The sequence below is a fragment of the Phalacrocorax aristotelis genome, chromosome 3, assembly GCF_949628215.1.
Source record: "Phalacrocorax aristotelis chromosome 3, bGulAri2.1, whole genome shotgun sequence".
NCBI classification, from domain to species: Eukaryota; Metazoa; Chordata; class Aves; order Suliformes; family Phalacrocoracidae; genus Phalacrocorax; species Phalacrocorax aristotelis.
The window spans coordinates 104058739-104085905 of NC_134278.1; the positions used below are offsets into that span (position 1 = coordinate 104058739).

At 42.3% G+C, this 27167-nt stretch overlaps 1 protein-coding gene across 29 annotated transcripts in view; it reads left to right on the plus strand.

Annotated features, from left to right (window-relative positions):
• The window catches only part of ESRRG (estrogen related receptor gamma), a 404960-nt gene that overhangs the window by 100043 nt on the left and 277750 nt on the right, over nt 1-27167 (plus strand). For 2 of the 29 annotated variants that reach the window (XM_075088862.1, XM_075088861.1), the window contains exon 1: nt 16362-16661. The exons of 25 other annotated variants lie outside the window; for them this stretch is intronic. In XM_075088862.1, the coding sequence (XP_074944963.1) occupies nt 16482-16661 (180 nt within the window). In that variant the 5' untranslated portion in view covers nt 16362-16481. Of the gene's footprint in view, nt 1-16361; nt 16662-27167 lie in introns of those variants that run through there. 2 more of the 29 variants (XM_075088863.1, XM_075088885.1) reach the window with 2 other exon arrangements.

The window sequence follows — 27167 nt, forward strand, 5'->3', positions numbered from 1 at the left end:
ATAGAATTGTTTAAATATTTATCATTGTTTTCATTCCCTCTATATTACTAATTGTAAAGGGGTAATGTGGCAGCCAGCAGGCCTGTGTTTAGGCTCTTGGCTTTTCCAGTGACCTTCAGCATCCATGTTGTTATGCCTGACACTAGGCTGTATCTGTGAAAACGTCCCTTCTCCGAGTTAATACAAGGAAACACAAACATATCCAGCCAGTAATAGTCTCTGTTTCCAAAGGTTTATGGTTTCATTCAGGCTCGTGCTGATAAATAATGTTCCAGTGATTTCTTTATCATGAGAAATTACTCCTTGAGGCCATGCTCACAGTTCTTGCCAAACTTATTTGGCTTTTGGACCAAGTACGCTTTTAATCGAACCCTACCAGCACAGCACAGGAACTAGTAAGTGATGACCATCTTTTTTGTTTTGGGGTTGGAAGAGGGGGAGAAAGAGGCAGGCTAAGACCCAACTCCTGAGGCTCATCCCTGCTGAGCCGTGACCACCCTGAGCTCTCCCTGTGCCGTGGAGAGTGTCTGAACCTTTGTTCCCAGCCCCTCTGAGGAGAAGAGGAGCAAGTGAGGGAGGCTCAGCCGAGCTTCCCAGCAGCTGGCGGCCATCCCAAGGAAGAGGGGAAGGAGCCCCAGCATCAGGAGGAGGGCCATGCCTTTCCTGCCCCGTCGAGCTCACACAAACTCGGTGTTTTCATAAAGCGGCGTTTGCCCTTTCCTGCTGCTGGGCACCACAAAAGGTCACCCGAAATGATCTAAATGCATTTCCGTGGTGTGAACGATGCAGTAGGGAACCTTTGAATGAAGGCGGTGCTTTTTTTTTGGTCCTGCGAGCATTGCCTTTGCTGTTATAGTTCCTGCAGAAGAGTATTGTCACCTGAGTTGAAATCAGCCTGACTGCTTTCTGTCCATGCAGCAGCCTCCCATGAGGCCGGGACCCTTGCTCACAGCCCTGGAGTGACTGTCTCAGGTGTGAATTGTCTGTCTTACCAGGTGCAGACCCAGGGAGTGAGACCTTGGTCTCACTGGCTCTATACATCCCTGGAGCGTCACAGAAACCCCAACCGACAGTCCGCCAAGAAAGAGGTTTTATACTGGTTTTGGCAGCATTTGTCTGACAGGGGGTTAGCAGTGTCCTGAGCAGAAAACCACAGTGCATGAATCTCATTTGCTAGGATTGAAATATAGCAGCCAAGGCAGATCATCCTGTCTCGCTGTTTTTATGTGTCCCTGAGTCTAAAGTCATTTTTAAAATGTGAGTGATGCAATTTCTTGCATCTTTCATTTAATATGCTGCTTGGTAAACAGTGTTTTAGATTAGTATATTTGTAATTTAAATGAAGACAATACATCAAGTCAAGTCAGAAAAGAAGGAAGAAGTTTAAGGGATGATTGATGCCTCTTTCAGCATTATGCCCTCTTCAAAAAGAAAAAAAAAAAAAACATAAGGAGAGGGAAGAGGTGGGATTGTTGCGGATCTAGTAGTGTAAGGGAGAAAGACAGAAACTATTGTTCATGAGCAGAAATACACTATTTTTAAAACCACAGTCAGCTCTCATAGCTGAATCTGTTTTCTTCAAGCGCACTAATAAATTCTGCCTAATTCATTTTTTATTCTCTCTTGGGGTCTGCTTGCAGATTCGCCTCAACAAAGGAAGCATCATGTTACTTCTTTTAAATAATTGATGGCTCATGGTCCAAGCCAGCTTGAAGGAAATTCAAAAATAGGTACTGATTGAGTAAATACCCTGCCTCCCCCCCGCCTGCCTCCCCATCCCTTATTTATTTTTGCTGCCTGGGTGACTGGCAGTTGCCGGTGATGTCATTGAAGCTTTGGGTACACCCAGCACTTAGCAGCTCTGATTTCATTTATGTATTTATTTATATTTAAGAAAAGGAGAAGCTGTTAATTGTAAACTGTCTGATGGAGCTAAGAGCTCTTAATAAATCATCAGCAGTCTTGCGCCGTAACAACCAGGCTTGGACTTTAACAGGCTGCGGTTGGAACGAGTACCAAGAAAGGTATTGGGGAGACTTGCATATATACACTCGTCTCTTCACTGGGGGATGTGGCCTTCTCAGGGTACCCGTGGGTCAGTGGTTTCCATTGTCTTGGTTGTTTGCAGGCTTTGTCATGCCGCCTCTGGCAGCAGCACTGTTTCCATGGGGTAAGTCATTTCACTGGGCAGCAAAGATTTGCCGAAGCTCTGTGATGTCAGTTTTAAAGACACACCCTTTTAAAATTTGCCCTTTAAATTGTTCAAAACTAGAGTGGCCTCAATTAACAACAACAAAACCCAGCAATAATTTTTTGTCATTTTTCTTTTTTAGCTAGCCTTGGAGAAGCAGCATGGTCTTTTTCTGCTGTCTTTACAACAAATATTGGCACAGTAACAGTTTTGGTCTAAAATACTGCGTAGAAGAAAACAGTGGAGGAGGTTGGATCTAGTGAATTTCAAATTCATACTCTGATTTGTAGTCCACCTGACTTCATGAATCCCCAGTTTTGATAGCAGTGAGCTAAAGGACCAAAGGAAAGTTAATGGAAGGTGGCTTCTGTGTGAAATTGTTATTCCTCTTAGGCTTTCTTTGTAAGGTATATCTTTTTCGAATGTTACTTACACAATGTTGCCGACGTAAGTGATGCTTAACCATAAAAGGGGCTGATGTTTGTGGAAGAAAATGGGGAGATTTTTCTTTCCCCCCAAACAGGCGAGTACTACAGTTCATCTCGATAAAATACTTTTATGCATGAAACCAGCACTCACCTAGCAAATAAGATAAGGTCTTTTTGACCTTGCAGCATTACGTGGGCACACATGCCATTCAGCTGAACTACTCTAATGTCCAATACATTGGAGAAATTGTCAAGTATTTCCTCTGATGCCATGCTTGTGTCACCCACGCTTGCTTGGTGTTCCTCTCTGCCTGCTAACGGCGCTCGGGCCATGGAGCAGTTTGAGAGCCGACAGCCATAGCGGGATCAGGCTGGGCCTTTCCAGCTGGGAGAGCAGAGCGCTGTCAGGGGCATGTCCACATGAGTAGGTGCAGATGGACCAGAGCGGACTGAACGTGGTTTGGCCTTGGTCTGGAAGCCATGGAGCTATTTAATGCGATGCTGTCATTGGACTAATACTCTTGTTGTGTATTATTGGTATGGCATTAGATCTAGAAGCTCCAGTATGAAGACTGATCTGTCAGTAATATGCCATATATTTTGCATATTTATTGTCCTCTCTTATCTCCCGTAAATTGAGTATCCTCTTCGGTAAAGTAAGCAGTGTAATGGCAGACAATCTGATTTTCAAAGAAAGCTTTAAGAAATGGAGCGATGGAGCTCGTTCTGTGTATTTCTCCTCTCCCCCTCCAGAAATGGACCTCTGGGGTCTGTGTTAGGGAAACCGTAGCGTTTAGGGAGGCAACGCAGAGACGTGAGCTCATTGTTTCTGAGGCATTACAATGTAGGCAGCAAGAGGACAATGCAAGAATGAAACTTGGAACAATAATACCAAAAAATGCCTGCCAAAGTGAGGCATACGATTGCATATTTGGAAATCTACAGTGTGTCACGTACTCTGAGTAGTTCTTCTGACCAGTGTGGTGCACACTGGTGCACAGCAATGTCTAAGAGGTTTTTCAAGTGATTGTGAATGCATACGTATTTTTATATACCTACTGCAGTATTTGGAAACTTTTCTTTTGTGTGGTGCAAGGTTAGCAAGCAGAATTTAGAGATTGTTCAAATTGTCTCTTTATCTGCCAGAACAGGTGAAAAATTAATTTGGTGATGGGAAAAGCTTAAAACCAGCATGCTAGCTCACTTTGCGTGTTAATACAGTCTTTTGTCACAGAGGGAAATCAAAGACTTGCTGAAGGCACAGCATACTAAGGTATTAGTGTGTGCTTAACTCTGTTGCCTGGGAGCTTTTATTAAATGCAATGGCCAGGAAAATTGACCTCACATTTTGGTTTTTTTTTTTTTTTCCTTTTGGGGTTGGATCCCAACTCACATCACATACATTTATAAAGCTGGCAATTTACTGATTTATTGATGAAAAAACCACTTAGTTAGAAAAAAGGGGAAAACCTTGTAAGAACATCACTGGCCTTTGAAATATAAGCTGCATCAGAAGATATGAGTATGTTACTGGCTGTAATAAGGACCCTTCAATGCGTGAACGTAATGCCATATAACAAATATCCTGAGACAAAGTAAAACCAGTTTCTCTGATGGCTGAACTTTCTGGTTATAAAATGCTATTGCAAGCATTTTGTTTAGGAAGGGAAGTTAAAGCCTCTCAAGGGTTTGTAAAAATGCTGATCCTGAATGTATAAATGGACACATTTTAATCCTTAAGTTATTAATTATTACTCATGATTAATTGTAATTATTTTATTACTCCAAACCCTTGGGTCAAATTGCACACCGAAGTCAGTGGGAAGTTTGCTGAAGAATCTCTAGATTTGGTATGTTATCATTATTATATTGAATATTGGACATTATCAGTTGCACTAAAAAGACCAACTGCTATCATGCCATCAAATTACAGGATATATTTGGGTTGCAGGCGTAACTCCATTTCTTTCAGTGTCATCAGATATAACTGTAAATTTAATGCACAAAGGGAAGGGGAAATAATCTCTTCACCCACGAAGACATAAATTAAATGTTACCCCACGCTAAAAAATGTAACCCTAAATGAACCTTACGTTCAGGAAAGTTCAGTGCATACATTCAATACATACGCTTTGCTCAAGGGGATGGCAAGTTCTTTCAGATTAGTCTGTTTTATTGAGGACTGTCCAGTGGAAAAGCTTGGCACCCCCCTCCCTCTGGTGGGCCCTACCTTCTGACTGCCTCTCTCTCCTCAAGTAACCAGAAGAATCTTTTTCTTCTGAACATATAGCTTGTAATATACATAAAAGCAGAGTTTGCTTTGATCCTGACAGCGAAACGTTTATTTTTAAACTCAAACTGGGCTGTTGTCCAGCAATGCTCTTTCCTTTGCATCATGCCCTGGGTTTCAGCTCTGCAGCCTGCCTGGGTGCAGCTGGACCTGCTGCAAGAGGGACCTGGCTTGATGGGTCCTGCTGAGCTCCCTCCCTCTCCCCCATTCCTCCTTCTCCTCTGGTTTTGAAATTCAAATTGAATGCAATTTTCAGCTCATTTGAGCCAGAATATACTCTTGCTGAGCTTCAGTGGCTCTTAAATTCAAACTAGCTGAAGAAAACAGATATCATCTGTCACTGAGGGTGGGAAAGGGTGTCCTCCCCACATTTTATTCATGGGAGGCAGGGCTGCACTGACTAATTCCAGTCTTTCTGACTAATCACTCACTGCCAAACTAATCAGCTAATCGATGTGACTGGTTTCTTGTAGTTTGGTCTTTTTTTTCAGGTTTTTTTTTTTATTTCTCCGGCCTGTTTAGTATTTCTATTTAATGTCCTAGAAGTGCCCTAGCTGGAGTGCCTGTGTTCGCATTTGACTGTATCTGCTCGTTTCTGGTCTCGTCTCCATCACAGACTATTCCCTTTAAAGAACTACAGATGGAAATGCCCAAAATCAGATAGTTGGCAGAGGAGAGGCGAGGGGAGGAAGATTTTCAAAAGAAGCTTAAAAAAGGGAAAGGGGTAAAGGAAGAAAATGCGTTAAATGCATTAGTTGCTATGTCAGCAGGTTTAGGACCGTCTACATCTATGGGGTACATACCGTAGCTCCTTACTCCATAAAATCTGTGTTGTATTAACACATGTGCCAATATCTCATGAGCCACCTTACGGGAGGTGGGAGTCCTGCTTGAAAGTAAAGAAGAAATGCAACTCCCTATGTCGCCTTACTGCTTTTTTTTAAAATACTATTTTTTAAATATAAAAAGACTCTTGCAAAGAGGACCAGCTCCTGCTTTTACTGCACTTCTTTACAAACCCCGCTTTCATTTGGTGAAAATAGCATTGGTTTGGAGATTGGCAGACTACCTTCAAAGGGAAATAATGCAAGAAACAGCAATTTGGTAGGTGTAAGGGCAAAACTAAAGTACAATCTGTGCTAGTAGAGAAAATAGGTTACTTAATCTGACAGCATGATAGCATTTTAATGCTGCTCTGAGCAACATCAGCTTGTTACTGGCAAAAATCCACAACCTGAATTTTTGTTGTCACAAAATCTACATGCCATAAAGGATGTCAGAAATAGATGGGACATCTGCAAATGGTGAGAACATATTAAAGTCAGACTGGAAATAATATCAAACACCAGGCTGGTCCCTCAATTGTTTTATATGGTCCAAAGCCTTAACTTATTACTAAACCTGGCTTACAGTTGGAAACCTGGTACTCTGCAGCTTTCTTGGTGCATGTTCTTTGTTCCATGTACCGGACAAGGGTTTGCATACAATTTGGGCCCAATCCTGCAAACGGTGTTGTATTTGGTATGCTAATGTCACCCAGGGAAAAGAAGCTGTAATTCCATCATTACTTTATCAGATGCTTGAGGATTTTTTCTGCTAGCACATTCCTTCCTTCTGTCTGATGGCATAAAACATTACTCAGCAAAATAAAGATGCTTAATAACCTTGTTACAAATAAACTGAAATGAAACTTTGTGCAATATTCAGTTGTCACTGTGGGTATATTAAATAATACCAATTTTAGTGTCTTGTAACCCTTAAAAAAATACATTTTTGACAAGGTCTTAGTCAAAGCAATGATGCTGGCCTGTGCAGTCAGCTGGCCAATTCACAATAGCCAGAGACAGAACACAGCACGCTGTTACAGCAGAACTTGTGTATTTTATATCAGTCAGTCACGGGCAAAAAGCAGGGATGAGAAAAGAGGGCACCATTAGTGCATGTTTGGAGTAGCCCAAGCTCACCTTTGGGGCTGGGACCTTCACAACACAGGCAGTGTTTAGGGACCTGAGTCTGGATCACCATGGGGTTTAGAGAGGTGACAGGCACATGACTGCCAGGGTAGCAGGAATTGATTTCCAGTGGCCTTTATCGTCCTAAATGTTAGCCCTGATGCATTTACAGTTTCTGAAGCGGGGGATTTTGGAATCTCTTTTTTAATTAGGTAATTAAATTCAGGTTAAGCCCCATTTTAGGCACCTCAGTGCCTCCCTGAATCTTCCCCTTTGTCTCCAGTGGCTCTGTTAGACATTGACACTGACCTGCAAAGCTGGTACTACAAGTCCTTATAAAGAAAGCTGATATTCCTGTGGAAGTTATGATGATGTATGTAAATCAGCTGCCATATCCACAGTCACCTCTTTGGCTGAAAAAGAAGGGCAAATCATGTCGTTGGTAGCTGCTGAAACCATCAGCTGCACTGTCATTAATACTCTACCCTCTTTCCTGGAAACTCAATATGTCAGCTACCTGATGTACCCTTCCTCTTCCAAGAATATATCTCTCCATTCCTTCAAATTCTTCTTGAGCTGGGACCTCCCATCTGTCAGTTTATTGTTCTTCCTCTGGCCCATTAGTTTTTCCTCCTGTTATTTTTTCATAGCCTCATGTGTTTTTGATAGAGTTTTATCCTGTGCTAATGACCAGAGTATCTGAGCTCCCTCCAGGAGCATATAAAGCGATGTGTCCAACTGCTATTATGCCTTTTTCTTTCCTCTTCTTTCTTGTGGGGAGAACAGTGTGGGGTAAAGCATTATGTTTTGAATTTTTTTATATTGCTGTGATATATACACCTACACTGTCACAACCCTGGTCACCCTCTGCCTGTAAAGCATCCTCTGGACTACCCTGTTTGGACTTTGGTGCTGGATCTGTTCCTCAGGGAAGTGCCCAGACTTATTTTGCTGTTCTCTGGGAAAAGACTGTCCATGTGGTATCACTTTTCTGAAGTAGGTCTTCCCGGTCCCTCTCCATAAATGCCATTGCTGAGCTTTCTTGTTACGTACCCCCTACTCTGTCTTGCTGCTTAACCCTGACGGTCCCAGAGATCTTCCATCATCAGTCCCCTCATCCATGATTTATCCTTCAGGGGCCACACAGCAGCTGAAGCACTTGCACACAAACTTCATGCTGGGGTTTGTATAATAAAAAGTATTTTGCTTTGCAGCACTACAAAAGCCGTAGAAATCTAGGTGAAATAAGAAGTGCCTACCTACTTGCTTTGTTGAATCTCCTGGATCTTGCCCCTCTCTGGCACTTGCTCTCCTTTCAGCCCACAGCTATGTGTCTTGATTTGTGCTTGGCCCATGTGAGAAGCTTTCCGTTGCAGAAGGAAGTAAAACTCAGGCTGATGTCCGTGGACATTGTCATGAATGGGCTTTTTACTTAAAATAAGTCTCTGCAACTTGCCTTTTTGTTGCAGTAGATATTCATGTACAACTGTCGTATTACTAAAAAGTAGCAGTTGCACCTCTAAGTTTTCCATGTGAGTAGATTTTTGTGCACCTGAGGAATCCTATTAAAGATAGAGATTTCCGTGTAAGGAAGAAATGACTGGACTGCGAATCACAAAACTCCTAAAATTGTTGTCCTGTCCTATTAAAAAGCTGTTGCTCTGTCTTTGTGAGTTTTGCATATGTAGATGTGTATCCACAGAGAAAGATATACGTTTTATGATGTTTCCTAAATAGCAGATTACTTGTTGCTATTGAGAGGTCACTGGGTGACCTGCAATTCCTGCTTGGTTATAACATGCTCAACAGAGACCACAGTTTCAAATGAATAAATAACTGCCAACAAAACTATGAGTGTTTGTGGTACTGAACCTATAAGCATGTTTTTGCATTTTATTTTCATATCTACTTTTAATATGACATATGTTAATCCTTCTGATTGGTGGTTGTTATTCTTCATCATTCTCTTTTTTTTTTTTTTCTTTCTTTATGGTGCTTTGAGAAATTTAGTAGTGTGGGATCAGAACTCTTCTCTTTGAAATTATCTTTAAAACTACTATTGACTTTCAGAGGATTAGTCGTCATGTTAGGGAGCCTGAGAAAGTGGTCTTACAGCACACGCAGCATCTGATGCCTAAATAACAAGTCTCGCCAAGCCAACTATTTCCCGAGTCATGTTTTGTTCCATCCTGGCACAAACTGGACTGGGACGACAAATTATATCATCAAAGAAGCCTTGCGTATATTTTCACTGGCCTTTGTATTGCCATGGCAACAATACTTTTAATTATGGAAAGCCAAAATGATAACTTGTATATCAGATGGGGCTCAGGTTTCCCTGTGGACAAAACTCTGATTAGCTATTGGAGAAGAGCTTTGTATCTCAGTTTTCCTCCCAGGCTGGATTTTATTCTCTGCTTTAACAGGCAGCTGTTGTGCTCACGGTCTGAACTTTGAGGGGCTGTAGCCAGCTGGAGGGCTGCTGGTCAGTGGCCTGGCGGGAGATGAACTGACCCTCCTGTCTCAGGGGCAGCCTGGCACTGTGGTGGTTCGTGTGCTTAAGAACAGTTCTCTCACTAAAGGACTGCTCTTGGCTTCCCTTTAAACCACTGAGGATCTGCATATTTGGAAAAGCCTGGTGTGAAGTGATGTCTAATAATCGGCCTTGACAATGTTCAAGATTGTGCTTGGGGGACAAACAAGAAGCTCCACTTCAGCAGTAGGCATGAAAATTCGCAAAGCAGATCCACATCCACATCCGGCTGTGACGTGGAAATAAATATGTCTGCGTGGTAGGATGCAGGTGAGGAGTAGCTTTCTTCACAGTGGCAAAGGTGGTGTTCAAGTCACTTTTCCAAGACAGGGAGTGTGAGAGCAGTGACCAAAAATGTGCACGTTACACAGGGAACTCACACTGAGAAAGAAAAAAATTGGTCGATGTAAATCAATGTCTTTTTGGTTTTTTTTAATATAATCAATTACAAGGACTTCTAATGCATTCATCTCCTATTTTGGATGAATGGTGGCCCTTGGTGGTTGTGGTAAGGCTGGCTCTGGGTTTGTGAACTTTCTGGCACTGTCTGAAGAGCAGAGAGGTCAGTGAGGAGATGGGACATCATGTAAGTTATGGGACAATATGTAACTTCCTCTGGATCTTCTCTGACACGCTGACATTCCTGCTGTATGAGTTCCTGATTGCAGGTCTGAGGCAGCGTCATCAGGAGATTATGGCCAGAGATCATGAAATCACTGAGAATAAGAGTTGTAAGATCACACTGTTAACTAGAAATTCAATTATTCAAATGTGGTTCCAGAATGCAGGGGGCTCAGCAAGCATGTAGGCTAATATTTAGGCTTGCTGAATCTCTAATCTCACTCCTTACAGTGTTACAACAGCTTTTTTTCACAACGCAACCCCCTGAGCAAGTATTTCACTGGTAATTGTACTGCTGATTCACTTATACTTTCTGAAATTTAAGAAGTCCTGCCTCTAAGATTGTGATTTTGGAATTTGGGATCATAAATTAAGCCCTCTTATGAAAGAAAATAAGAAGTTTGCCGTTGTTTTTAATAAGATTTTATGGTAAGTATGGCAACGGTAAGTCTGTCAGTCCCAGCTTTGCTGCACATGTGTAGCTCTGTGCTTTGAGACCCTTGAAATGTCTGTTTTTAGGACATCAGCAGGGGGCTAATGAAAAGGCTTTGTTGATTTTAACGAATTGCAAGCCACTGTAGCCAAAATAAATATAATCTGCTTTTTGGATTAGTTGTCACACATGATTTTACCTACTAACAGTGATTAAAGAACCCTGGTGGACCAGAAGCATAGTTGCTCTCTGGTGACTCTTGCTAAAATAGCAATAAGCAGAAGTAAATAAAGACTTAGGGCATTAGTTATCTTTAATAAACAGTGACACTGCGTATAATGTTGGGGGAAGACTTCAAAAACCTGCGTGGTGTACAGCAGTGTCACTCTTTCTGGCACAGAGAGTGTTGGTCATGTTAGGTGTCTGGAAATGATGGCATCACCGACCCGCTTTACTTGCATTACTGACTTGCAGTCCCTCATTGAGAGCTGCTGACCCAACTGAACACCTTGTGGAGACCGTCATCGCTCAGCCATTTTCACCCAGCAGCAGACATTGGAAACAAAGTTGAAAATGTCCGAAACTAGAGGGATTACAAGGGAAAAATGAAGGGAGCGTTAATTGCTTGTGTAATTATGCAACCTCCGAACCACTGTAATTCCATCCGGTTAATGAACGGAGGGCTGGGTGCTGGTCTCTCCTACCTTAGTCTTTGTAAGCTGATAAAAAGAATTACTTGCCCCTGCTGACATCATTTATCCCTGATATTTTCCCAGTAATCAAGGGTGGGTGTGTTTCCTGATCCCCTTCACGTTTGTTGTGAGAGGCAACAATTACAGTTGATGGTATCGTACTACTCCTTTGGACTCACTGTTTCTTTTAATCAGTGGGTAGAAGAAACAAAATAAATGAAAGCATGTTCTCTTTTCTGAGAGGGAATTATTGCTACAGTACTGAACGTGGGGAACAATTCTAGGCTCTGTAGTAGGTGGAAAAATCCTTTCTGGGAGTGGCAGGGAATGGAGGAGTTTCTCAACAGGAACACAGGAAGTTCAGGCTTTGTAAATTAAAAAAATCAGGGGATGGCAAAACATGAGAAAGATTACTTCAGGGAAAAATTTTACCTGAACAGGGAGAGGGTCTGAGCTTTCTAATGAGTCCTCAACTTGTATTCATCTATCCCTAATTGTAGACCCCTGGAAGGCACATGGCACTGTTTTAAGGGTTTATCCTTTACATGACAGCTAAAAATCTCCAGCTCTTTATTTAGAATTGTACAACTGTCTTTGATTCATGGAGTTAAATCTTGTTTGGTGTTTTTGGTGAAGTTGTGCAGCCGTTACAATACACTTCTTACTTTACAGTCTATGGAAAAAATACTTTGATATCATCTCAGGAAGGGAGTAAGACCCACCAAGGACCCATCCTTCTCTTGGCTGGCAGTCATTAGGAGTTTGGAGACTTGCCCGATGGTGTAATTCAAGTCTTGACTGCATATCTTATTGGTTAAAAATAGGAGCCAACTCCAGCTCATCAGTTTTGCTAAGAAACTATTGATTGTGATTAGCAAGCTTAAAAATAATTACCTTGTGTGTTCATTGCTATCTTTGGGCATACTCTCATATTCCTACTCTTATAGAATTTATTGAGCAGCACAATAGGTGATCTGATGACTAAGGTATTACATTGTGTGTGCAGGAGAAAAGTATTGAGCACTTCTTAATCGTTCCATCTCCTGGTGATTAAACAAACACACAACACCTATACAGGGGAGAAAACCCACTGGCTGTATTGAAGGGTACAAAATGAGCCATCCACCAGGGACTCGGCCACCTATCCAGTCCTTCACAGTTTCTGTCATCACTGTCACCACTCAGGTCTTCTTTGGCAGGAGCCACAAGCCCACCCAGCACCACAGGTGCTGAACCCGCGGGTGGGGCGGGGGAGTAAAACACTGATTTGCTTTAGCACTGGGGAAGGGGGATGAGTTGCACCTGGGTTTAAACACCTAATTTAAAAGCCTGATGGTGGTGATTTATCCCTGGTAGTGAGTTGACCCTGAATGACCGACTGACTCAGTTAACAATGCCTGAAAGTGTGTCTGTTTCTGGAAGTTGTTGTACCAGTAACAGGGACAGTTGCAGTAAGGAGCTGAATTTTGTTACTTACAGTACTATGTATTAAAGTGAACCAGCATCCGCATCTGTCTGCTCAAGCCCAGGCTGCCTGCTGAGCGTGTGAGAAGACTTACCTATACCTGTCAGACCTAATGCAGGTCAGCAGCCACTTCAGGGGGTCACCTCCCCCAGGCTTTAACTCTTGAGGACCCTTGGAAAAGCTGATTTTTTTTTTTTTTTTTTTTTCCTTGTTGCTTTTCTCTGTTGAGAGAGCCTAGGAAGAGTAACTTTTCCATTTACATTTGGTGTCAGAAGTTGGATGATGAGAATGCTATTGCAAGATACTATGCCTGCAGGATCTCCTCACTTTGCTCTTTAGGTTTCGTATCCCCGATAAATGCGTCAGTAATTTCAAATCATAATAATCCCTATTGCCTAGTTTGGTTTTGCATTTTGAATTTATATTTTCCTGTTGTATTGGTTTGGTGCATACCAGGGTTACCCTCAGTAAGCACCTGATCTGCTGGCAGGGATATGCACAAAAACATGGGTTTGAGTATAAAATATATAGGTGTTTTGCAACCATGGATGCTGCTTGTGGGGCTGTGCATATCAAAGTGAAGTCTCATTGCACAACCAGATAGAGATAGGTGGGTAGGGTGTGGGCAAGCTCTTCACGCCACTCCTAAGTCATGTGAAACTGAGTTTGTGTGTCCAGGAGAGGGATTTGTCCCAGTTTTTTGTCTGTTAATGGCAGCTTTTGAAATTCTGAGTTGGAATTTACTGGGGTGGGGAGGAAATCACTTCTTAAAGTATTTGCCTGTGTAGTGGTCTTCATGTCAGCACAGGTGGAAGAGGCAATTGCTGGGTCATACCAGCATTACAATGCCTCATGTAGGCTTTGGGTTTTGTGTTGTTTCAAGAATGTAGAAACAACAAAATGCGAAGCTTCAGTACATTAGCAAGGAAACTGTGGGCATGTTTGCTTTCCTTTGTGCCCTGGTCTGTGTCAGAAGAGGAGATGCAGATGGACTGCAGCTGCAGCTCTGAGCAGAAATGGGGCTGGAACAGGAGCCCTGTGGGGGTGGCTGAGGAGCCTGTGAACCTGGTGGGAAGGTGCAACTCTTCCTCTCACTGCCCTGCAAGGGATGCTACAACAGCCCCAAAGAAGGTCTGGGCTGCATGGACAGAGAGCAGGTGATGGTACGGGATAAAACTTCACTGACAGGAGTTTCTGACAGCGGCTTTACGCCCTAAAGGTATTGTCATATGCTTTTTAAGACTTTTTAAGTGACTCTAAACCTGTATACTGCGGTAGTTTCTCTATAAATACTTGTGTAAACTCTCAATGGGCTCATACATATAAGCCATGTATTTCCAAACAATTTGCTTCAAATATATTTGGGCTGAGTGAGAAATAATACTGGAAGAGCTTTTTTCCCCCCCTTGTATTAAAAGGGGCTTGAGTCCTTAAATTCAGCATCCTTTATTAGCATGATTCCAGGATCCGCAAAGACTTAAATAAATGTTTAAAACATTTACAATATTTTTCACATCTAAAAGCAAATGATACAACTGTAGAATTTTATCTATTGGGCTGTACCAGAGCTAGAAGTGAGTGTTGTCTCATTTCCCCATGGTTTGAGTACCTTCTCCTTCACCCAAGAGGCTGCAGCATATTTTTTCGTACTTGGCTGTCTCGGTCTCAGATACTTACATGGTTGCAGCTACTGCGGTTTCTGAATGTTTCACAACACTTCTGGGAGAATATTATTACCTTTAAACATATGACTGGCTCCTGAATACTGAGTGCCTTTCTTTAGCACTGATGAACTTTGACAAGGCTTTCGGTACTTTTTGGAAAGAAGGGCATGTTTTGGAGGAAGCTTGCTAACAAATATAACAAGAGCGACTGCAGATTTAGCACACCAACAGGCAACACTGGGCTGAAACCCGTCAGGTCTTGGCCATGGAGAAGCTGAGCTAGTCAGAAGTCCCTCATTTACTTTATTTGCCAGGTGAATATAACTGTTATACAGCCTGTTGGCTAAGCAAGCAACTTGTGATCTTACATAACCACTTTCTGCATTACCTTTAACTCTTTTCTTGACAGAAGCAGTGAGAAACACGGAGAAATACTGCTTGTGTGTAGTTGATGGCTCAGAGTCAACTAGCCTGGTAATAATATGAATTATTGCAAACACATGGGGAGAGGAAAAAGGAGGATGTTGGGGGGGGGAAAACCCACACTCAAGGGAGGTTTTTTGAGAATAATTTTATTAAAAGTTCATGTTTGAAGTGATGTCATCCTTTTAATTCTCTGTATTCAATTGCCTTTCTGAAGCTTGGCATAGCTATTCTGATGTGCAGCAAAAATATTACATGAAAGGTGAACGTTTGAATCCTGGCTGAAAAATAAAAAAAGAGGGCGGTGGGACATAGAGCAGGGGGGAAATAACCCCCAAATGACTCAGAGTTCTTAAAAGTAAAACACAAAAGAAAATAATCATTTTTTTCCCTTGACAAATAGTTCAAAAAGTAGCCAACAGTTTGGATCTGGTATGTCACATTGCATACAAATGAAGAAACTGTCACCATCAGTTTCCTTTGAAAGCTTTTGATCTTATCTTCTGTAGTAAAGGGCATGTGACTTGATCAGGGCTTCTCCTCTCTGATACATAGTCAGAGTCCTGATGTACTGAAATATCTGTGACAGGTTTCTCCATTCAATTGGTACGATTTTTTTTTTCCTTTCTCTTTGGTGCCTTTGTCTGCAGTGGGTAAGGTTCACCTTTCCCTCTCCATCCAGGAAAACCAGATTCCTAATGTGGCAATTTCCACCTAATCCTGTATATTACGGCTTAGTCAGTAGTAGTCTTATACCTGTTTTCTCTCCATTTGCGAGGCTGACTCTTTTTTTTGTAGTAGGAACAGGAAAGTGGAATTACAGTATTTTGTAAAGACATACTAGACACACAATTCTTCTGAAAAGTCAAGGGAAATATATTCTGATAATTAATTAAGGATTGTTTTGTTACAGAGCACCTTTAAATGGATGATTTGAATACACATGGTCAGTAGTGTCAGGAAAAGATGTTTTTTTTTTTAAACAGACCTCTAACACACTTAATCTTTAAAAAGCACTGTTTCTGTGATGAGTTTATATTTTTAATATGAGCTTTAGTTGATTGATGTTTTGGTTGAGAACTAGTGAAGTTGAGGAAACTTCTCCCAAAGGGCTAAATTCTGCTACTGTGGCAATGAATGGCAAAACTGGCTTTGACTTCTCTCCTGTGAGACTGTGCTGTGAGGGAGAGTTGAAGTAGGAACTCAGCCCCAGGAGGTCTTGCTGGGCTCCTTTTCACAGAGTAAAGGTCAGAATAAAATAACCTTGGGTCCACGTATTGTCGCCACTAGGCCTTGCTGTGGAGCTCCTGGTGGAGGACACTCTTGCTGGTGGTTTCTGCCCCTGTCAGGACCTTGCAGCTGGAGGAACTAGTTTGCAAAATTTGCGAGGCTTGCAGCAGAGACAAAGGAAGCTTACACTGATTTTTCTTTTTTCGTCTGTTTTTCTGAGGAAGGTAAGCAGTGATTGAGGTGTCTAGGAATCCTCTACCCAAACTTGCTAATTAATAGAAGTGCTTGAGTTACTGAGTGCAAAGCAGCATTTAAATGGGTGAAAGTTAATGGCCAGTGTTTGCACAGGAGGTTGGACTGGGTGATCTCTTTTAGCCTGCAGCCAATTAACCTGTGAGTATGTGATGCTGCCTTGCCCTGCAGCCGGGGAGTTGCCTAAGAGAAGCCCAAAGGTTTCCCGGTCTGTAGGAGTGACCAGCCTGGTTGCAGGCTGCCCGCCCGAGCGGGCTCTGCTCCGTTTGCTTCTCTGCTTAGCTTCTGCCACCGGTGTAGCCCTGTTATGAGTAATGAGCTGATAGAGACTGGAAGAAAGCCTGAAGTGTACCAGTTCGTCTGGGAGGTGCAGCTGGTTAAAGTGCAGCAGCAAGTCATTTGCATTGCTGGTTCTGAAAGCTGTTTCATAGAGCAATTTTGTTCTTCAGTGATTTTAACGCTGCTAGCAATTAGATGTTTTTACACGGTAAGTGTCCCTCTACATGCTAAGTTGGCTTGTGTGTGCTCTCCTTCAGAGCTGGGAAAAGGTGGTTGTTGGGCTGCTTGTACAGAAGGGTCTCCTCCAATCTTTCATCGTGTGAAAATTTTTTGGGAGAACCAGAATATGTGGGACCGGTCCAGCAGCATGCTTTGTTGCTGAAGTCCCTCAGCTCTTAACTCCTGGTTTAGCAGAGTAGGAGAGCATGTCAGGATGTCCTGCTGGGGCCCACGTATGTGCTTAGGATGTTTTGCTTCTTGACTAGCAAGAAAAGTTAGCAAAGCTAACTTGACTTTGTTTCATCTGAAGAATTTGGCTTTTCCTGTGTCTGTGCTTTTCCCCCTTATGTCATCTGTTGTGTGAGGAGAGCTGGCGCTGAATTAGTGGTGCCTGAAAAGCAATGGGTTGCGTTGCTGAGCGGAGCTGAGGGCCCTACTATTGGGATCTTTTAATGCAAATGGCATCCAAATCGAAATGGATTTACCTTTTGTCTGTTAACACAAAAATGCAGGTCAGATGTCTTAACTGTCAACATGGGTGAAAACTCAGCCTCCCTGATGCTCCACAGGACTATCAGTTCAATAAATTCTGGATGCTTCAGCCCTGGAGTGTAAATGGCCAGGGACAGAAACATCAGGGGATTGCTTCCTTCTGCACCATCTGGAGATGTTTGCCATCTCCCCAGCACCGTTCATCTGGATGGGGTAGGCAGCAGCCAGCTGCCAAGCAAGGAGGGCTGCTGGTGGTGCTGAGGGCTGGAAGAAAGACTCAGGTGTGGCTGGAGGTAACGGGCTGTCATTGTGAAATGCGACCCCTGCCCTCCCCTGGCTGGTGGGATGAGGACGGTGGGCACCTGACAGACTCACCATTTCCCCATTGAGGAGTGAGGATGTGGGGGAATGTGATGCTTAACCCTTGGTGGCAGGGCTTAGGAGATCCAGAAAACCACCCATTTGCTTTCACGGTTTTCTCTGCAATCAGCATAACTTCTCATGAGGAGGGGATTTTACTGTAGAACAGAAGGTTAGGGAATGGGGTGTTTGCAAAGGGAAAAATAATTATATTTATGGACTGGAAGTCTAAGACCTTTTTGGACCCAATCACCTATATCTGTCTGCTTTGCATACAGGAGGCAAGTTATTGGATAGTTTAAAATGTTGGCTATTTTATAATAATAATAACAACAATTTAAAGATTTTTCCCAGCTGTTGGAGGATGCAATTTTACTTTCATAGGCCATTATGTATGCAAGACCAATTGGTAAACTGCAATGTACTGTTCTGTAATTATTCTCCCCTGTAGCTTTAATGAGGAGATCTGCGTGCAGTTTGATGGGAGAATATACTCTGCCGACAGCTACACCGAAAATCAAGACAGGTGTAATCTGCTTACTGTAGTCTGTGAATCCTCACCATGTGGCTGTTATCTCTAGTGCATGTTTATAGAAAGATGCTTGTAAAAGGATTTAATTTAATGGAATAATGGTAACTGACACTATGAAAATGAAGGGGATCAAATAATATGGTGAGCAGATTCATATAAATACTGAAGTAGATGATTAAAAAATTGTGATATTACGTCTTTCAGTTAACATTTTATGAAAGGAAAATACGAATCAAGCCACGTTGTGTACTAAAAGAAAATGGATTCTTTATTACTACCCTGGTCTTAAAACAGACTTCAGAGAAAATATATCATTTTGCAGTAGGCACGTACAGATACGTGCCCAGTCCTGCAGTTGCACTTTTGTGGGCAGATGTGCATGGCTATCACTGGAGCTATGCATGGGCGCATTTCCAGGACTGGAGTCCTAAGAGCAGAATATCTTTTAGAAGGCAGATACTCTGCTGAGCCGTAGCCAAAAGCTGCAGCTTTCTCTCAGGTGGAAGAATAGTTGTGTGATGAAAGGACTGGTTCAGACCTTGTTTAGGAATCCACTCTGTTTCTGTTGGAGAGTCTTCATCAAGGCACTTACGCATGATGTGCCTCTGTTTCCTTACTTGTGCAGTGATCATAATAATAAACTATTTGTAGGAAAGCGGCCCAAATAACTTATTGTTTTGAAGCTTATTGACAAAACACAGCGTGTCCTTGCAAGCAGCAGTTACACAGGATTGTTCATTTGGAAAGATAAAATTATTTAGGAAGAACTGTGAATCTAGTTCTTCTTTTCAGAGGCTGAAAGAAGTAATACCTACTCACTCTCCATGGATGTGATTTATTAATTATCAGTCATTCTTAATCACCTAATACTGACATATATCTAACACACTGGAAAGTTTAATATCTGAAAGAATTCTTACCATGATTTTTCTCAACAGTGCATTGTTAAGCGCTGGGGAGGTAATGTGGTGCCAGTACTTTGGTATTTGGTTTCTGATCCTGTATGACTTCTGTCCTTGAACGTGGAGTGTGAGTAAACAGAGAATGGCAAAAAGAGCTATGTGAAGTGTTGCCATGGCCCTCACGGAATTACTTGTTGAATTGATGGTTGGACTTGATAATCCTAGGGGTCTTTTTCAATTAGAATAGAATCATTAAGGTTGGAAGCCTTTGCCTTACAGAATTTGGACATCTCGTGACACTTAAGTGTGTGTATGTGTGTGTATATATATATTTTTTTTTTTTTACTGTTTAACCTTTTTGGTGTTAAGGTAAATGGATCTGATGGTTTATCCATACCAAGTATAATGAAAGTGCATGATCTGACATATTATGTTACTGCATCAGGCAAAATGTATTTTAAAAAAATAATACTGAAAAGCACTTCTGTTGGGGAAAGATGGGGGCTGGATGGGAGTTGGGCATCGCTGTTAATTATCCTTATTATGCTGATCTTGCTCAGATTTTGAGTCTGGTGATTGCACTGACAAAGGAGCAGCCTTGATTTCTGCACATATGTTATAGTTACTTGTAAAACCGGGCTCACAGATTGCTCTGAAGCTTTTACCGTTCCTGCAGAACATTTCCGTAGTTCCAGCAGTTTGATCACAAATGCAGCATCTCTCTCCTAATGCTGTGTGCAGGTTGATAAAACAGTTGCCGAGCTGGAGTCCCTAAAGAAATTATTAATTATCTGGTTAATGTGCATCAGGCTGTGGGAGTGTGAGATTAATCACCAGTGCTGGGATGAGTTGCTGAAGCGGATTTTGGTTTTTCGTCTCCTGTCACTCGGTAATGGCTTTTCCTTCCTTCACCATCAGGTGAACAGGTGCGGAGATGCTGTATTTTCATTTTCCTGTAGTCGGTAACAGCCGGTGACCAGGAGATGCCTTTTTCTCAGTCCTGCTGCATGAGCAGTTTACAACATGGAGTGCTACCTGCTTTGGATGTTCCAGCTGCGGGAGATGCCCCTACAGCACAGGACTGACCTGAGCCTTCGCAGATAAACACATTTGAACACATGCACTTGGGAAGGGGTGCCAGGGAGGAGCGCTGAGTTGAGCTGGGGCTGGCTCTTCTGTATTCCCCAGGTATCAAAGGGGTTGACTTATATTTGGATGTGGAATCGCAACTTGACTCCTATTTTTGAACATATAGTACTCAGAATTTTTCAGTAAGTGAACACTCAGCATGTCTCCTTTGTTTAACCTTTGTTTAACGTAACAAAAGAAAAAAATGTGCTCCTTTATTGGAAAGATACAGAAGAAGGTGGTTCTATCTCAGTCTTTAGTAGTACCATCCTTAAAGCCAGTGGACTGCACAAAGATTCAGCCATGGGAGAATGAGTCAGACTCCTTTCCAGTGGAGGTGGATCAGTCAGGGCATTCAGGTGCAATACTGCAGCGTTTGTCCTGTCCCGTTAACTGCTGTTAATCATAATCAGCTGCATCAGAAATTGTTCAGTGAGGCCCTGATGTTCTCCCAGAGGTCCCTACTGGATTACACACACTCGCACCACCCAGTGCACTGATGAAAAAACTGAGTAATTTTGTCTTTTAAATTTTACAGTTGTGTTGCTACGTGGATCTTTTTGTATATGAAGCCATAACAGCTCTGCCTCAGGGTTAGGACCATTGGCTGGAAAAGTCTTTTGTTTTAGTGACTGCTAGTGAGGAGAGGAAGGAAGATGAGATGGAAGGAGCTATGTTGTATGCATCTAAAGCAGACGGTTTGCCTGAGGCCAGGGGAGCACCTTCCAGTTAAGAAGGGAAGAAGCTGTAGACAGCAAAACAACAATCATTCCAGTAATATGTGCTGAGGCAAATAAGTAGAGTGTGAACCTCTCCTTTTGTAAAGTCTAGTCATTTGGATTGCCCTGTCATCTCTAACACAAGTGTTGTTTCTCCCTGAGGAAGTTCTGTAAATGACCACAGCTATTGAGACAGAGGTGCATGGCACCTGAGACTGGAGTCCTGTTTTTAACCTTCCGCTTGACTATCAGGCTTTTTGTTAATGATGTGAATGTGTAGGCATTGGCCTTCATCAGCTTACGGGTTTTGTTTCTCCTTTGCTGAACTAGTGGGGTTTTTTTGTCTCTGATGAACTGAAAGTTTTTTATTACCTTCACACTTCAAGCAGGCAGAGCCATACTTGGATTTGAGATTGAATTGCAGTACTCCATTGTTGAGCTTTTGCTGTCCATCATGTACTATCCCAAATCCCTCTTCAGCTAAAGATGTTGCCTTGGGACAGGAGGAGTGAGGTGTGCCGTTTTCAGAGAATTTGCTTTTCATAATAGCTATGTGCTCCAGCCTGGAATCCCTGAACAGCCCCATGATGGCATAAACATCCATTTGTTTGGCAGGGTGTGTTATAACTCCACATTAAATGTAGATGACCCATTTGTGTTTGAAACCCCCTAGCCAGCTAGTCAGCGTGGCAGCAGTGGGGTTTTAAACATTAAGCAGGCTTCAGGTTGAGTATTTGCATCAGAGTTGTTTGGGTTTCTGCTCCTTGCAGAGCTTCCTGAGCTCGTTGTGATAAGTAAAACCAAGTTTACTTTGTTAAGCTCAGCAGTTCCCGGCACTGAAGAGAAAACAGGAGATTAAAATAAGACCTTTAGGAGACAAGTAGTAAATTTCTGTCTGTATTGGGGATGCAGGTGTATGACTTTATTCGCTAGTGATATGCACATTTCTTTATGCATGGTTGTGTGACCATGCATGCAGGTGTGCTGGCCCACAGTGGTGTACGGAAGTGATGCAAAAGGAGTGTAAAACTTGGTAAATGTGTGAACTGTAAAGACAGTAACTCAATACACTTTTCTATAGCTGTTGATCTCTGGTACTTAAAAATAAGTAGAATAGCAGATTTTTCAGATGAGTAAATTGTGCAAATCCATGCCTAATTTACATGTACGATCACCTTGACTGCTTGTACAAATCAGGTAATTGTGCATGCAAATAGCTAATTAACACAATTAGCTGATCTGCTGATGCAGTCTCAGGATCTCTAAGTGTATACTAGTCATGTAGTTGTCTTGTATCTGTAACCCAATTGTATGAAAAAAAATCTAAGCCCTGATAACCATTAGCAGGTGTGGAGAGTTGCTTATTTTTTAATATCACAGTTTTTTGGGCTTTGGGGTGGAGAAGTGTCTGATGGGGATCACAACTGTTATTGCAGTTGGGACCCAAGATCACTTAGGCTTATTAGAAAAACTTCACTTAGAAGTCACAAGCTGGCGTTGCTGCCGAAGCACGCTCCCAGCAGTGTGACTCTGGCGCTGGCAGGCTAGCTGGTCTGGTGGCATGAAGGCTGCAGTTGTGCCCATCTCCTATAAATTGTTCCGTGTGAGCTCAGGGCCACGCTAGTTTTGCCCTATGGCCTCACAAAAGTACCTGTGAACAATGCTTGTTAAATACCTACTTATAACTATTTTTGGATAAGCAAAATATTTCAAATTTTAAAGCTGCCTGCCTCCTTCCACCTTGGTAGAAAAGAATTTACTCAGGAAAGATTTAAAGGGCGAGTCTCCTGGTTTTATCTGTTTCTCCAGCTTGGAGATCTCCTCTTTAGCATTTGACTGCTAAGCAAAAATAGGGAAGTTTAAACATGCAAATTGTCAAAGTGTTGCAAGTGCATCAATGAACGGTAAATATGAGTCCAGGGGTTTCAGAAATGCGTTTCTCCCATCTTTGTTTCTTATTATTTTTATAGCTGTTATGGGGGGGATGGAAGCCCTTCGTCAGAGACATTAGTTATACTTTCAAAGCAAATGTAATGTGAACTTGCAATCGGTTCCTACAAATAACATCAGCACTTGTGGCTTCAGGTTGAGTCTACATAAATGTAAGTAAAGCATAATCTTCTGAAGGCATGTATTTCTTGAACGACCTTCTTAAAAATGTTTCCTAGTTAGAAAATTTGAACCTGTGTATTAGATTTGTGACCTACCTAATACGACAGTTGCCCTCTGAATTTCCTTTCTTACAGGTGTAGTTTTATTTTAAAACAAAGATGAAATATGCCAATACCACATAACTGCCAGGAGTCAAATCCTAGCAAGAGGTTTGTGTCCAAGACAGCACTGCTGTATTATCTTTTATATGCTTACTTTTCTCACATATCTATTTGTGGTATGTAGCATTTTCCTTACCCAGAGGACTTCAAAACCTGTTGAAAAGCAATGAGTTAGAGCCTGATTGTGCAGGGATTGTGTTGGCAAAAGGAGCACCTTCTTACATGCTCCATGGTAGCGCTCTCATGTCCTTAAAATCTGTTCTGTGAAGGGAATTAAATGTCGCCAGGAAAGCTGGGATACGTCTTTAAAAGAAATAAATGCTGTGAAATGTTTTACTGGCCACCTAGATGACACCAGACAAAGACCGGAGGGACTTCAGTGTAAGACTGCGCGTGAAAAGTCCTATTTCTGGTAGAGCAGTATCCATCTAGTGGTAGCTGGGTGCAGAGTCGGGGGAAGAGAAGAATGTCAGCCCTGATGCCATCACAAAGTCTTTCCCTTGAGGGTCCGGGTGTTTCTAAGCAGGTACAGAGGAAACCCCTCAAACATGGACAGAAAAATCTAATTAAAGGTGCATTTTTAATACAGCAGAATGAAAAGCAAAGTAGTGGAGACTTCCACAGTTCTTGTCTGCAAAGTACACTGTGAAGAAGCATAAAACCGACAGAGCGCCTCCTTTCTTTATCAAGCTGTGTAGTGGCATTATTTGAGGTGGGAATTTAAAAAAAACAAAACTCAACAACAAAAAAACCCCCAAACACCAAAAAAACATCCCCAAAACAAAAAACCCCCAACCAACCAAGTCAAGGCTTGGATGCTAGTTAGCGCGCTGATACTCGAGAGCACATCCAGCTCACAGCTTGCTCTTACCAGCTTCAGTGCCTGAGCCCTGAGAAGAGCTGGGGCCTTGCTAGTGTGTGCACAGGCTCTTCCCCAGCTTCCAGTGTGTGCTTTGCAATTTAAAGATGCAAAATTTATTGAACGAGAAATGACGATTAGTGAGGAGCTGAGGCCTATCTGCTGCAAAAGGGAGCTGGGGAGGATGCATGCTGGCTTTATTTCTGGCCATGTCAGGCTTTCACCTTTGCTGCCCACTTATTCTTTAAAGGAACAGTTGTTCCTTCAAAGTTGTTGTTAAACATCTTATTTAAGACACTGTTTTGACAAAAGCAACAGCTTTTATGATTTTATAACTCATTATTTCTCAATCTTAAAACTAAAAAAAAAAATAAAAATTGGTTGTTAACATATTTTCCATCATCGATCAGCCAAATTTCCCCATTGACTGTACTGGTGACCTGGAATTGAAGACTAATGGGAAAAGAGAAGAAAGCAACAAGAAAAAAAGAAGAACAGGCTGTTTTTAAGGGCCAAACTGAATGAGACTGGGGGATGAACAAGACTGAAATCCCACTTTTACCAAAAAAAGCCAAACTGCTTGCAGAGTTGGGGCAAAAGGCTATATGCTTAAGTCTCTTATAGGCGTGCGGTGTTTTTCCTTCTGACTCGACACTAGCAAGCCATTTATTGAGCTGTTTAGAAGTGGAAGGGCAGAGATTGTACTTAGTGATGGGGTGATGACGCTTACGCTTTCGGTTTGTTGAAATGCTGTTAATGAATACAGGCTTAAAGCCTTCTCTGAAACCTTAGGAATTACCTGTCTTTTATTTTAAGAGACAGCTCTTTTTTTTTTTTTAGATTGTTTATGCCCTCCTGGATTCAGTGGGAAAACTTCTAGCTGTGATGGGGTAAAATTCCCACTCCCTGCTATGTTTCTTTAAGGACAAAAGGAAAAGGCAGGGTTTATGTGCTCTAGAATGGCTTGTGTGCTTTTTTTCAGAAAGGATACACCTGCCAAGCAGTGAAGCAGCACCTCTGTTCCCAGGCCTCTCACTTGGATGGCCCTAAAAGTTGATGTTTTTTCTCGAGTTGCTCATAGACATTAAATAAACTGAAAACACAGCGTTGATGCAAGTGCCAAATTGCTGCAATATGCAGATGATTTCTGTGTCCTTTCCTGTCGAGGACTGTATTGCCAGTCGGTGAGGAGGCTGATTGCCTTTGCCTGATCAAGGGATGTTTGAGGAACAGCTGATGGCTTGAAATCCTCTAAAATAGAGTTCATGATTATGAAGAGGAGGAACGTGTGCTGAGAGTTGGTAGCCACTGTTTATCTAAAAATATGTGCCTGTAGTCACTCCCTCTAACCTGCAATTCAGGAGCCTGCTTGAAATCTCTCACATTGTGATGTCCACAAAACATCATCTCCATTATCTCTAGGTGATTAGAAGATAATATTCCCTTCTGGCAAAAGATGGCCTCTTCCTAGATATTTATGCCTTTGTCTTGCAGCCCATAGCCACTTGATGTCCCTGGACCTGAAGCCAGTAGCACTTAGGCTAATCTGTTTTGTACCACATGTAGGAGTATGCGGCCTCAGCAACGCAAGTCTCCATGAGCATCCTAGCCCTGGCTTCCAGGCAGTTTTAAATCCCATTTGAAATCCAGGGTGTTTATTTTTCAGTTTCTTTGTGATTGGGCCTTGCTTGGGTATTTTTATTAAAGCCCTGTGACAAAAACTGTGACAAGTGGCTTTGTGCCTCTAGCACAATGGAGTGCTCTGCAATAATGGTGTTAACTTTCCCACGCCCCCCAAAAAAATCTTCTAATGGAGTCATGGACAGCTATGCAGTGAGTTTAAGTGATAGTTTGTTCATCTCAGTCATTTCAGTTTTATTTGGACTCTGTCAATTGAAACCTGTCAAAATCCACTGCTCTGCAGCCAGCACAGAGTTAGTCTGTGCTCCAGGCAGGATTTTCTTGTGGCATGGTCTGAAAAGGTTACATGGACTTCCCCACAGCTTTCCAGTCACATGTCTGGTCTCGTGCACTGAGTGCATGTTTGGCTTCATTCTTGCCTTCCCTACCACAGCCACAGGGTCTCTGTTTACAATGCAAGCAAAATGCTGCTGGAGTTGTTTCCTTTGTGGGAGGGGATGAGAGAAGCAGTGACACGTGAGAGATGGTAATGATTCCTCATTATGATGGTACTGGGCACAATGTGGCGATACCCCCCCCCATCATTTCTTGACCCCTATTCCCATGAAATATAGGCTGTTACACCCTTCAGAAAGCAAAGGAAATGTGCCTTGGAACAAAGGAAAAAGAATTGTGTTTTGTGCCGCAGTGCCTTCATTTACAGAGTTTATCCTGGGAGCCTCAAGGCATCGCTAACTGTAACAGAAACTCGTACAGGGTGACTTAGTTTTCCTAGTGAATCAACAAGCATATTGTATTGACATTTAAGTTTTGAGGTCTTTGTATATCCCTGATGCAGGAACGAAGCTCCCAGATCAGCTGCTGCTGACGAGGAGACATAGATGCATTATTAGGGATAACTTGGTTTATCTCCTTTGACACTTTTCTGATATCTCTTGATCATTAAGGTCTGGATTAAGTGGGAAAAAACATTACTTGCACGGATGTTATGTAGCTTAGGCCTCAGATCTCTTATGAGAGAGTTTGGGTGCTTAATGTCTTTTAATTCAAAAAGAAAAATCAAAGTCTTGTGTACAGCTTCCTTCTGTCAGGTGTCTTGATGAGGGTTAGGTGAGCGCATAACAAACTTGGATATTTGAAAGTCACATTTCCAGCTGCATTTAATATGATTGTAGATAAAACACAGTGAAGAGGAAGGGATTGTTTGGGGGTGTTCTTGCATTTACTTAGTGGGTTTAATGAAGTTTAAGGTGTGCTACTCCGGGTTACTCTTGGGAGAGCTGTCACCTGTATCTTCTTTCCCATGAACTGACATCATGATGGTTTTTTGAAGCACTGCTGTGTCAGGAGCTTGCTGTACGTTCATCCCCGGCATCGGGAAGAGATGGCTCTCCGGCAGTGGCATCAGCAGTGTTGCACAGATGAGAGAAGGTGGTTGGCAGCTGGCAGGTATTGGTAGAGAGTAGGAAAAGTACGTCTTAATGTGTCTGACTGCCCCAAAAACATACTGATCTTTGGAGAAACGTGTTGGGTTTCAATATTTTGTTCCAAATTCCTACTCCACTGAAAACGTAGCTATTATTTATAAT